The sequence below is a fragment of the Mustela lutreola genome, chromosome 3 (genome assembly GCF_030435805.1).
Source record: "Mustela lutreola isolate mMusLut2 chromosome 3, mMusLut2.pri, whole genome shotgun sequence".
Taxonomy (NCBI): Eukaryota; Metazoa; Chordata; class Mammalia; order Carnivora; family Mustelidae; genus Mustela; species Mustela lutreola.
This window is the reverse complement of record NC_081292.1, coordinates 142,704,221-142,715,922: the sequence shown is the minus strand read 5'-3', so window position 1 is coordinate 142,715,922 and position 11,702 is coordinate 142,704,221. Positions and strand designations below refer to the sequence as shown.

The window sequence follows — 11,702 nt, the reverse complement described above, 5'->3', positions numbered from 1 at the left end:
AACCTCTGGTAATGACACGTCATATGAAGTCATTTTCCCTCTAATTCCTTACTTACATGTATTCTGAGTGAAGGCATTTTGAGAAAGCATTTGTTTGAAATGTTCTCAATAGCTCTTTATAAATGAATCTTAATAAATACAGGAGACCCATTTCCTCCTTCATACCTCTCTCATTAAAAAAAACAACAGAAATACATTTGGTACTCTCTGTATACTATAACATTTTAAATATTACTTACTTAAAGCATGATAGAAATGAACAGGATGGAGGTCAACCCGGGACAAGTGCTGAGCAGGGAGGGTTGCTGAGGGAATATGCTGGCAGGTCTGAAACCAGATCCTGGCTATTAAGCAGAGGGGAAAACGGCAAATTCTTTGGAGGAGCTTTATTAGGATAAAAGAAATCCAGAATGCACCTGCTGTTTCATTCTCTGAGCAGGGGACTGAGGGCAGGGCAGAAGAGAAAAAAAAACCAAAGTGAGGTTAGCTATGCGATGTTTCTTTCTCCATTATCTATCCCTAAATCACACCATAAATATAAACAGCGTTTGGCAATAATCCAGAAGATTTAACTTGTCCCCAAATTCCTAAATAACTGTTAGAGCTTAATTTGATTTTTGGCAGAATGTAAGCAAACAACTTCTAGGCATAACATTTGTTGTGTGCTCCCTACCAGAGACAGGCCCTAGTGACATGTGGGGCCAACGATCCAAGTTCACCTGAGGGCCTTGGGATCTTGCCGGCCCTCCCCAGACCCCCCAAACCTCAGTTCTGCGTGTGGCTCCACTACTCCCCATTCTTAACTGTGTTTCTTTTCATCATGCAGGTGATGGAAGCCCCGGGAGGTCCCGGGCTCAAGGCCAGAGGCTGGGGCTTACCATTCCCTCAGTCACCGCTGATCACCACTGCAGCCCACTGGCTTCCCTTCCCTGCTTCCAACCACGCCTGCACCGGCTCTCCATTCCATTCCAGCCCTACCTCACCCTTCAGGAAAAACTGTCCCCTGGATTCCACCCTCGGTGACTAGAGTAGGTATTCCCACCCCAAGCCACGGTAACCTCCTCTTCATTCATTTTTAAAGCGGAAACGGGAAAGGTGAGCAAAAACCTCCAGCAAGTTTTGACACCCGCTGAGGAAGACTAACGGGTTTCTAAGGAAACAGAGAGGCAGCAGCCATTTTAGTGGCATTCGCCATATGAAAAATATATACTCTGACAGCCACCCCCTCGCCCCCTCCCCACGCGTGTTGCCTTCCCTCCGTCCACGCTTCTGAGGCCCGGAGGTGAGGGGCGCGACCCAGGTCTCCCCGAGACGTTGCGATCACCTGTAGCAGGTGGCGGGCCACGCAGGGTCGCCCCTCGTTCCCTCCCCGTAGCGGGCGGGACCGCGGGGCTCCCCACCCTCCGGGCGCCGCAGTGCAGCGGCGGGCGGGCGGGCGGCTCGAGCCCTCCCGGTCCCCGCGTCCCGCCCCTCGAGTCCCCTCCCTCGCGGGCCCCCCGCCCGGGAGGCCGCGGGAGCCCGCTGGGAGGGCGGGCCCGTCGCCGCCGCACAGGTCGCGAGGCGGGCGCTGAGGAGCGGGTCCGCGCCGCGGGCTAGGCGGAGGCGGAGGCAAAGCGAGCGCGGGAGGTCGCCGCAGCCGGGGACACCGCGCGCCGCTGCCCAACATGGTCGCTGCGCACGCTGCCCATTCTTCCTCTTCAGCCGAGTGGATCGCCTGCTTGGATAAAAGGTAGCTCCGGCAGGGCCCCCCGCCGAGCCTACGCTCTGCGGCGCTGCCCCTGCCCTGAGACCGCCGCGGGAACTACCGCCCGGGCCGCGGCCCCTCACCTGGGAGCCCCCGGCCGGGCCCCGCGCTTCGGAGGGGGCTGAGGAGCCGCGTCCCGGCCGGGGTTAGGGCGGGGGGGCGGGGAACCGGGACCCCCGCCTCCCGTGGTGCCACACGCACGAGATTCTTCCACTTGGTGGAGAAAATGCAGGGCAGTGGGGTGTGGAGGCCGCGCCGGCGCTGCAGTCCCCCCAGCCCTCCTTCACCTTGTTGCCCCCCGCGCGCGCCCGCCAGCCCGCCGCCGGCCCGCCGCTCGGGGCTGCGCTCTTGGGTGGGGGGTCATTCTCCCTGGGCATCACGGGACGGAATAACCTCGTACCTTCTTCCGGATGTTCAGACCGTAGGGGTAAATGTAATTTAAGTTTTAAGGAGGGGTGAGGGGGAAAGGCAGGTGCGGAGTAACATTCCTTTTTTGTTCCTGAAAGCAAAGTGCGAGGGACCCAGCGGAGCTGTCAAGTGCCTCGCTGAAATTCTCAGCTCCTGCCCCCGCAGCCGCTTGCTCAAGGGCTGTGTTAGGAAGGTCACGCGGGAGGTATTCTTCTGAATACCTGCTTCTCGGGAAAAGACCCTTACTCTAAAAAATTAAAACCATAAAACACTGTAACTCCCGACGGAAGCTCTATAATGAGGAGGGTGCCCCGATGTAACTGCGGGCTGCAATTGTTTCCAGGCTCTGACAGCATAATTTTCTGTTTGTCCAGATTGTGGGTTTAACAGTAAACATTACACAGTATGTTAGCAATTATACTTTATTACCCTGATTAAAAGGTGATGCATCTGAACTTTTAAGAACTGAGCGAGAGATCTTGCGGAGTGAACTGCCTCTGAATTTTTGAGTTGGATGCGGCAGGGCAATGATTCATGTCTTGCAGCTATCTGCATGACATCTCTATTTGCATTTGTGTGAAATATTTTGGGCTCTGCCATATTGAAATTTTTACAATTAGCAGATTCGTAACCAGATCAAACTTGAAAATCTTCAGTGTGACATGCTCTGAATATTTTACTATTATAGGGCTTTGTCGAAAAAAATTAATTTGAGAAAAGCTAAATGTGGCTCATTTGAAAAATTAATATATCTGAGAAATAATCTTTACTTTCAATTACCACTACCACACAGTAGCAAGATTTTTTGGCAGGCAGTGCCCTATTTACTCGAAAATGATATGTACTAATATTAGAAGAATTGGTTGCAATAAATAGTAAGAGAATTGAAGTGATGGTTAAATCATACTGAATTATATAGAGGAACTAAGAGCATATTTAAGTGAAGAGCCTGCTAATGTGATAAGTAATCTAAATTTAATAGTTTAGGAAAGATGAATTATAAAAGAAGAGAAAAATCAAGCTCTTGTACTTGACATATAAATAGTAGTGCTTCCTCACGAGTGAATTTTTTTAGATAATAGATTACATATTTCTATTTTCAGAAATGCATGGCATGCCATTTTTTGAACAGTCGGTGATTCACTGGAAATCCTTTAGTCAATAAGTACTTATGGCAAAATCATAGAGCAATACTAAAACAAGTGGGGTATATTTGATTCTGTCTTTTCATAATGTGTATCTGCCCAAAATGATTTTGTTTGAAATGTATTTTTAGAACATAGAGCACAGTCTAATGCCACCATTCATAATAGGGAAAAATAATCTATCAGAAGTGGGAAAAGCCTCCACAAATACTGAGCCTAGCATTCACAGAATGCAGAAAGTGGATAATCAGTAAGTTAAGGGTTTTAGGCCCAGAGCAGACAGCTCTGATATTGGACATGTCACTTTTATTTCCTTGAGTGTCTGAAAAATGGAGATAGAACTATCTGTCTTACCAAGGATTAGTGGACCAAACAACAACAGCAAATGGCGAAAGTACTATGAAAACTGTCAAGTGCCATGTAAATATTTTATTTTTTGGTGTTAAGATAACCTTGCATTTTCTGCAGTGTTGATGCTGGAATTCCTTTGAAGAACAGTTAAGGAGTGGCAATCTCATTTTAGAGGGCCACTAAAGGGGTACTTGTTTTGAAGTTGAATTTTTACTTAAGTTGTCTGTTAATTTTGTGGGGGAGGAAGAAGTTAGGACTTTCTAACTGATGGCAGTTAAGACTGCTCTTGGTATTTCTGAGAAATGCAATCTTGTTTGCTTATTCCAGGTACTGTGTTGGCATTGGGGATGCATGGGTGGTGAGGAGGGAAAAAAAAATGATGAGTTGCTATTTACCTGGGGGATGGGTGGTAGGGCTGGGATATCTACACACACAACCAACCACAATGCAATGACAAGGGCTTTCACGGAGATGTATGAAATGCTTTGGGAATGCAAAGGAGAGAGTCATCAGCTCTGCTTGGCCGGGATGCTTCCCCCTGGTGCAGGCCTGGACCTTGGAGGTTGAGGGAAATTTTATCAGAGAATTTGGGGAGAGCATGCCAAGCAGAGGGAGGAATGTGAACAAAGGCACACAGGTGTGGCATATAAATATGCTAATTTCTTCCCAATCACAAATTCCTCTTGTGACCAAATCTAGAGCATAGGAACGTATGCTCCATTTTTCTAAAACTTTGGATTACAGACATCTCAAGCATAAAACACACACACAAAAGAGGGTATGGCACAGTGAACCCCTATGTACTGATTGGGGATATGATGCTGGGACCTTTTCCATAGCAGCGAAATATGGTTTAGGTATAAGCACCAAGCAAGTGGCACCTGTTGTGGACAGCTAGAAAAAGAGGGACCCTCTTGGAGTAATAAGAGGAGTTAAAGTAGAAAATGCATGAGTACAGAAGTATATAATACAAGATGAAACAAACAGAATAAGAAAACTAAAGCCTTAGAAATGTTCTGTAGTAATGCCTAGAAGGTTGTAATAGACGGGCAATGCTATATAAACTTACATGGGGGGAGGGAACTGAAAAATATAGAGATATGCAGATTAGGTTAAAGAAAGAAAGTCCAGAGTTTTTCATGTACCAAGTGTCCAAGTTCTTGGACTATGGTGGAACCAAGGGGATGAGATTGTATAAACACCAGACTTATAATCGGAAAGACATTGAACATTTGGATGGATAAAAAGATATTGAAAAAATTCTCAGCAGACATATTGTTAAGCAAAACAAACTTACCACTGTTTCACTGATCTTAAAATTTTTTTCTAAGCAGGGGTGGTAATTAGAAACATATTACATGGTACCCACTATTTGGGATTTAGGATATGTAAAATGTCTTTGTGTATGTGTGGGTATGTCTTTGTGAGCTGATCATTGTTTAATTTTAGTGAAAATATTTTTCCCTTAAGGATTTAAGTTTGCCACCTATGAATTTTAGACCCATTTGTAGGTCATAATCTTCCTGGTTGGTAAGGCAATATTTCGAAGATACCACACACATTCACATATGTATAGTGAATCACTGCCAGCATTCATCACTGTGGAGCAGGGGCCAGATCCACCAGCTGCTAGCGTATCTCCTGAGCTAAGAGTTGTTTTTAGATTTCTGAATGTTTGGAAATAAACCAAAAAAAGATTACTGTTTTGTGACCCATTGAATTTATATAAAATTGCAATTTCAGTGTCCATAAACAAAGTTTTATTGGAACACAGACACACTTATTTGGTTATGTGTTGTCCATGGCTGCTTTCACACTACACTGGCAGAGTTGAGTAGCTGTAATGGAGATTGTGTGGCCCACAGAGTTTAAGGTATTTACTGCTGGCGTGCCTGTGTGGCTCAGTCGGTTAAGGTCTGCCTTCAGCCCAGGGCATGATCCCGGGGTCCTGAGATGGAGCCCCACTAGGGCTCCCTGCTCAGTCGGGAGTCTGCTTCTCCCCTCCCTCTGCTCCCCTTCCACCCCTGCTTGTGCTCTCTCTCTCTCTCTCTCAAATAAATAAATAAAATATTTTAACAACTTTTTTTTTTTTTTTTTTGTCAGAGAGAGAGAGAGCGTGAACACAGGCAGACAGAATGGCAGGCAGAGGCAGAGGGAGAAGCAGACTCCCCGCTGAGCAAGGAGCCCGATGTGGGAATCGATCCCAGGATGCTGGGATCATGACCCGAGCCGAAGGCAGCTGCTTAACCAACTGAGCCACCCAGGCGTCCCAAATAAAATATTTTAAAAAATAAAAGAAGTATTTACTGTGTAGATCTTTGAAGAAAAAGTTTGCTATGTCCCATTACAGATGAGAGAATCTGGCTGATTGACAGAGAAACCACTGAAAGTAAGGGAAATGGTCTTCATCTGGGAAGGAGTTTACCATATTTGATTTCTCATTCTGCAGTTAGAAGTGTAGCTTTGTGGGACAACCTCAGTTGATAGGCTTATTTGAGGATCACCGGTGATCACAGGCCAAGGCAGAAAATGAAGTCAACGTATAAAAATGTATAAAATGTATAAAAAAAAACAGCTGAGGAATCCTTTAAATTATTGATGTTTTATTTTTAAAACATGCTTCTTCTACAGTGTCATTGCATCTGACTTAATCCCCAAATAGATGTTGAGTTAACTCTATTGATGTGATTGAATGAAAGTGAAAGAAATCAAGGAACAAATTTGTTAAAAACCAAAATGCTTTGAGGCAGACATGCTGAAGGGGATGACTCAGAATCAAAGAAGACTCAGACACGGCCCCACCATTCAAGAAGACTGAAGATCAAAGAAACATGCAGAGCAGAAGGCTGTCACTGGGGAAGGCAGGTGTCGACCCACACCCAGGCATATCCCAAGGGGGATAACGCCGGTGAATTTCCAGTGTTCACGGCTGGTCTTGCAATCTCAGATGCCTGATTTGTCAGCACATCAATAATTAATACATTTTTTTCAGGGGCCTATACAAAGGCACCAAACTCTCAGAGACTGTAAAACCAGAAAGACAGTTTATTAATTTGAAAATAGGATGAAAGGGGAAGACACTCACATCCTTCGGCTGATGTACTCCTTCTCTAGGCAAGCTGTGTGGGAGATCCACTTGTTACCAGAAGCTGGTGTTGTACTTTTACAGTGAGAAACAAAGCTGCCAGGAGATCAGGACACTTACAACTTTTGGCCAACTCACTCTCTTCCTAGAGGAACAGAGCCCAGGAATTGAATTATAATCAGAAGATTGTTCTGGGAATCCTTCAGGACAGCTTGGCTGTCATCTCTTCCAGTTAGATGACCATTACAGGTGCTCCCAAAGCACACTTTGTCCAACACTATAATATCACAAGCCAGACTCCATCAGTAAATTTCCTTTTTACTTCTCTTTTGCATCCCTTGATGTCGGTTTCTGTGTTTTATTCATTTTACCTTCAGTTTTACTGCAGCACCTTGACTGTAGATAAGGTGTTTATCGGGTAAAGGTGAGATGACCAGATGCATCCTTCTTCTCCGGGATGGAGTGGCCTCTGCAGTCTTGCAAGTGAGTCCTTGCACTGGCCCCACCTTTGTCTTGGAAAAGGCTTGGATGGGCACCATGAGCATCTGTCTCTGCTGCTCCTTTTGTGTTTCCTTGTCTGTTGTGACTACTTAAAAAAAAAAAAAAATGACATTGCATAACTCTATTCTGATCTATTACAGAAAAAGGTTATTATGGAAAATTTCAAAATACACAAAAAGAAGAGAGAACAGGATGTTTCTCTTATACAGCCCCCCACCCAACAATTATCAACTCACAGCCAATCTTGTTTCATTAATCTCTCCATTCATATCCACTACCTCCAGGATTATTCTGGTGCAAGCCCCAGAACACAGTATTATTTTATCTGTAAATATTTTAGTATATATCTAAAAGGTAAGGACGCTTTATGATGAAAACAATATCACTGTCACACGTTGAGAAATTTGACCTTGGTTTCCTAATATAATCAAATACCCGGTCAGGGTTCAGATTTCCCCATTTATCATGTAACTTTTTCTTTCTTGCAATTTGTTTGTGTTAGGATCCTCATTGTTTCTATTTAATTGATGATGTTTCTAAGTCTTTTTTAATTTCTGGGTTCTCCTTCTTTTTCTTCCTTATAGTAAATTTGTTGAAGAAACAGGTTTGTTTTTTTTTTTTAAAGTCTGAATTTTAATTATGCCTCCATGGTGTCTTCTAATACGCCCCTTTATCCCCTGTATATTCTGTGAATTGATATTTGGATCTAGAGCTTCATTGGATTTAGATACGATTTTCTGGGAACAATACTTTACAGAACTGTTATATACTTACATCAGGAGGCACATAATGTCAAGTGATCACTTTTCATGATGTTATTGATATGTTGTTTTTAAAGTTTTCTTGGTGCCTGTCTTATATGCAACTTATTGGAGGACATCTCACTGTAGCCCCAAATACATGGGAGCACATGACATATATGTGTGGAGCAGAGGATAACGCAGCCTACTCTGTAATCATGGTTAAATTCTGTGGTGCTGATCCTGACTGCCCTAGGATTTTCAGAAATAGTCAGGCAGAGCTGGACTCAGACTGGAGACACGTGATAGATGGTATGCCCATGGAGTAGTGGGCCAGGAGAAGGATGCCTAAGGTCCATCACACCCTTGGCCCTGCTACCTGGTCTGAACATAGCCTGGGTGCTTTGAAGAGTATTCAGAAGAAGAATGGTACTCAGCAAAGCAAATTCTGCCTCCTTGTTTTAGTTTATATTTCCCCAGATAGACTCTGGCTATTCCAGTGAGGGCAGAAAGAACAGATTCTTTTTAGTTCAAATTTCCTGTGATTTTTCTATGAATTTTTAAGATTTAATAGCCTTTTCATAGGAGTTGCTTATTTTCCTGGATCACCTTTCCAACCCCAGGCAGCTAGCTTTCCTTTAGTCAGATTTAAATCCAGCTTTATCCATCTTGAACAGTGGCTGTGAAGAATGAATTTTCCTTCCAGCCCCTCTAATTCACAGATGAGGGAAAGAGAAAGGGAGAGGAGAGATATTGTTGGGAGTACTGAGAGCCGGAGGAAAGAGAAAAAGGATGGATGTAACTGGGTGGGGAAGATGACAGAGAAAGACCTGGCCAAGCTTACAAAAGCAAACACTGACTGGTTGGAGTGGAGGGACCTGGCTACCGTGTTTACTCAGCTGTGTCCCTGTACATCCGTTTGCTTCCCCTGCACAAAAAGAGAAACAGAGTGTTGTTATTACCCTCTTTTCTTTTCATGCACGCTCTTTCCTGAAGTACCCTTTCGTTTCCTGTGCTTTCACTATGCAGATTACTTAAACCACGTATCCTTGCTTTATCTTCTAGACCAGATGCATTTTTGTCTCTCCACTGGATAGTCCCACATCAATGCCCATTCATATTTTGGAGCAGATATTGTTTTTCCTCACCTACCTCTGCTATAGGGTTGGGAAAGCAAAATACTTACCTCTTAAGCCACCATAGAGGCTAGGTGACTGTGTGACATAGTTCTGGCCAATGAGACATAGCAGAGTTCTGCTATAGAATTTTGGGAAAGATTTTGCTTTATTGATGAAGAACAGTTCTATTTGCTACCCCCATTCTTCTTTCTGTCTGGAATTATGACCTGAGGCCTAGGCCTTTGGCAACCATATTGTAATCCCAGAAAGTAGAACCAGGAGAAACACAGACTCTAGTTCTGACTTTAGGTACTAATTTTAGATTAATCATTACATACCTTCAGATTTTTGATTTTGTGAGGAAACAAAATCCTATCTATTATTGCTGTTGAAAGTATGCCTAATGTAACAAGTTTGTATTCAGCTTGTCTAAAACTGGCTTCTTCTTCCTTGGTCATCCTCTCCGTTAGTTTCTCCTCCTTACTCCTATTTTATGAACACTAATCTAATTCTCAAAACTTTGACCTTTCCTATGTCCCTTTTTACTACTAACCAGTCACCAGTTCTCTTGGCCTTTATATTCTACTGCATTATTTCAGGGCCTTACTATCTGGATCTGGATTCTCTCATTGTTTCCCTCTCCCACTTTGGAACATGTGATATATTCAGATCAGCTTCGTTTTAGGGTCAGCCAGACCTATTCAAATTCTGTCACTTTCATCCCTTAGCCATGTAATCTTGGTAAAGTTATTAATCTTTTTGAACCTTAGTTTCCAAATCATCAAATGAGACTACAAAGGCCAAGTATATGGCTGTGTTGATGTTTGTGGGCTAATGCAAGTGTAGCTGCATGATCCTCTCTCAGTAGAGAGCATAGTGTGGGGTTAAGAGTTTGGGAACCAGGGGTGCCTGGGTGGCTCAGTGGGTTAAAGCCTCTGCCTTCAGCTCAGGTCCTGATCCCAGGGTCCCGGGATCGAGCCCCATCAGGCTCTCTGCTCAGTGGGAAGCCTGCTTCCTCCTCTCTCTCTACTTGTGATTTCTGTCTGTCAAATAAATAAAATCTTTTAAAAAAAGAGTTTGGGAACCAGACTGTATTGGTTCACATCCTAGTTTTGATTTTATTAGTGGTATAACTTTGGGCAAGTTATTCAATCTAGTCATTGTTTTGTAGATTCCTCAGGATTTAAAAAAAAAAATTTAAATTAACATATGTTTTATTAACTTACAATGCATTATTTGCAGGGTACAGGTCTGTGAATCATCAGTCTTACACAATTCGCAGCACTCATCATAGCACATACCCACCCCAATGTCCATCACCTAACCACCCAATCCCTACACCTCCTGACCTCCGCAGTAACCCTCCATTTGTTTGCTGAGATTAAGAGTCTCTTATGGTTTGTCTCCCTTCCAGTCCCATCTTGTTTCGTTTTTCCCTCCCTTTCCCCTACAAACCCCCACCCTGCCTCTCAAATTCCTCATATCAGTGAGATCATATGACAACTGTCTTTCTCTGACTGATTTATTTTGCTTAGCATAATACCCTCTAGTTCCACATATATATAGCTCCATATATATATATATCTACATATAGATATATACATATCTATATCTAGAACATATATCTAGTTCCATATATATATAGATATATATATCTATATATATCTACATATATACCATTATCCATTTATCTGTTGATAGACATCTAGGTTCTTTCCATAGTTTGGCTGTTGTGGACATTGCTGCTATAAACATTCAAATACAGGTGCCCTTTCGGTACAATACATTTGTATCTTTAGGGTAAACACCCAGTAATGCGATTGCTGGGTCATAGGGTTTCCTCAGGATTTTCTATGTAGACCATCTTTTTGTCTGTGAATACTGGCATTTTTATTTATTTTTTCTGATCTTTACATCTTTTATTATTTACTTTTCTTCCCTTATTACATTGGCTAGGATTTCCAGGGCAAAGTGGATTAGAAGGGTGAGAATTAACTTCCTTAAATCAGAAAATACTTCTTTTTTTTCTATTTGTTCTTTCCTTTATTTTATTTTATTTTTAGATTTTATTTACATATTTATTTGGCAGAGAGAGAAAGAACAGACAGAGTGGCAGGCAGAGGGAGAGGGAGAAGCATGCTCCCCACTGAGCAGAGAGGCTCCCCTCTGAGCAGAGAAGCTCCCCATTTAGTAGAGAGCCTGACATGGGGCTTGATCTCAGGATGCTGGGATCATGACCAGAGCCAAAGCATACACTTAACCAACTGAGTCACCCAGGTGCCCCCAGTTGGTAGAGCCTGCAACTCTTTTTTTTCCCCCTTATTTAAGATTTTATTTATTTATTCGACACAAACAGAGTGTTTCCTCTATTTTAAAAAGAGATTGGACAGTATTGATTTTATTTCTTTTTAAAATGTTTTATAGATTATAAAACATATCATCTGGCCAGGAGTTTTCTTTTTGGGAAACTTTTTGATGACAAATTCAATCTCTTTAGTAGTGTGCTACTCAGATTTTCTGTTTCATCTTATATCTGTTTTGATAAGTTGTTTCAAGGAGTTTATCCAGTTTTTCTAAGTTATCCAACTTATTAGCATAGGGTTGTTCGTA

General features: G+C 43.0%; 1 protein-coding gene across 8 annotated transcripts in view; it reads left to right on the top strand.

Annotated features, from left to right (window-relative positions):
- Positions 1 to 1,435: 1,435 nt before the first annotated feature.
- Positions 1,436 to 11,702, top strand: part of RAPGEF4 (Rap guanine nucleotide exchange factor 4) — a 301,768-nt gene continuing 291,501 nt past the window's right edge. For 4 of the 8 annotated variants that reach the window (XM_059167023.1, XM_059167022.1, XM_059167020.1 and 1 more), the window contains exon 1: positions 1,446 to 1,729. In XM_059167023.1, coding sequence (XP_059023006.1) covers positions 1,665 to 1,729 — 65 coding nt within the window. In that variant the 5' untranslated portion in view covers positions 1,446 to 1,664. Of the gene's footprint in view, positions 1,730 to 11,702 lie in introns of all 8 variants that reach the window. The other 4 variants (XR_009351885.1, XR_009351884.1, XR_009351882.1 and 1 more) reach the window with 3 other exon arrangements.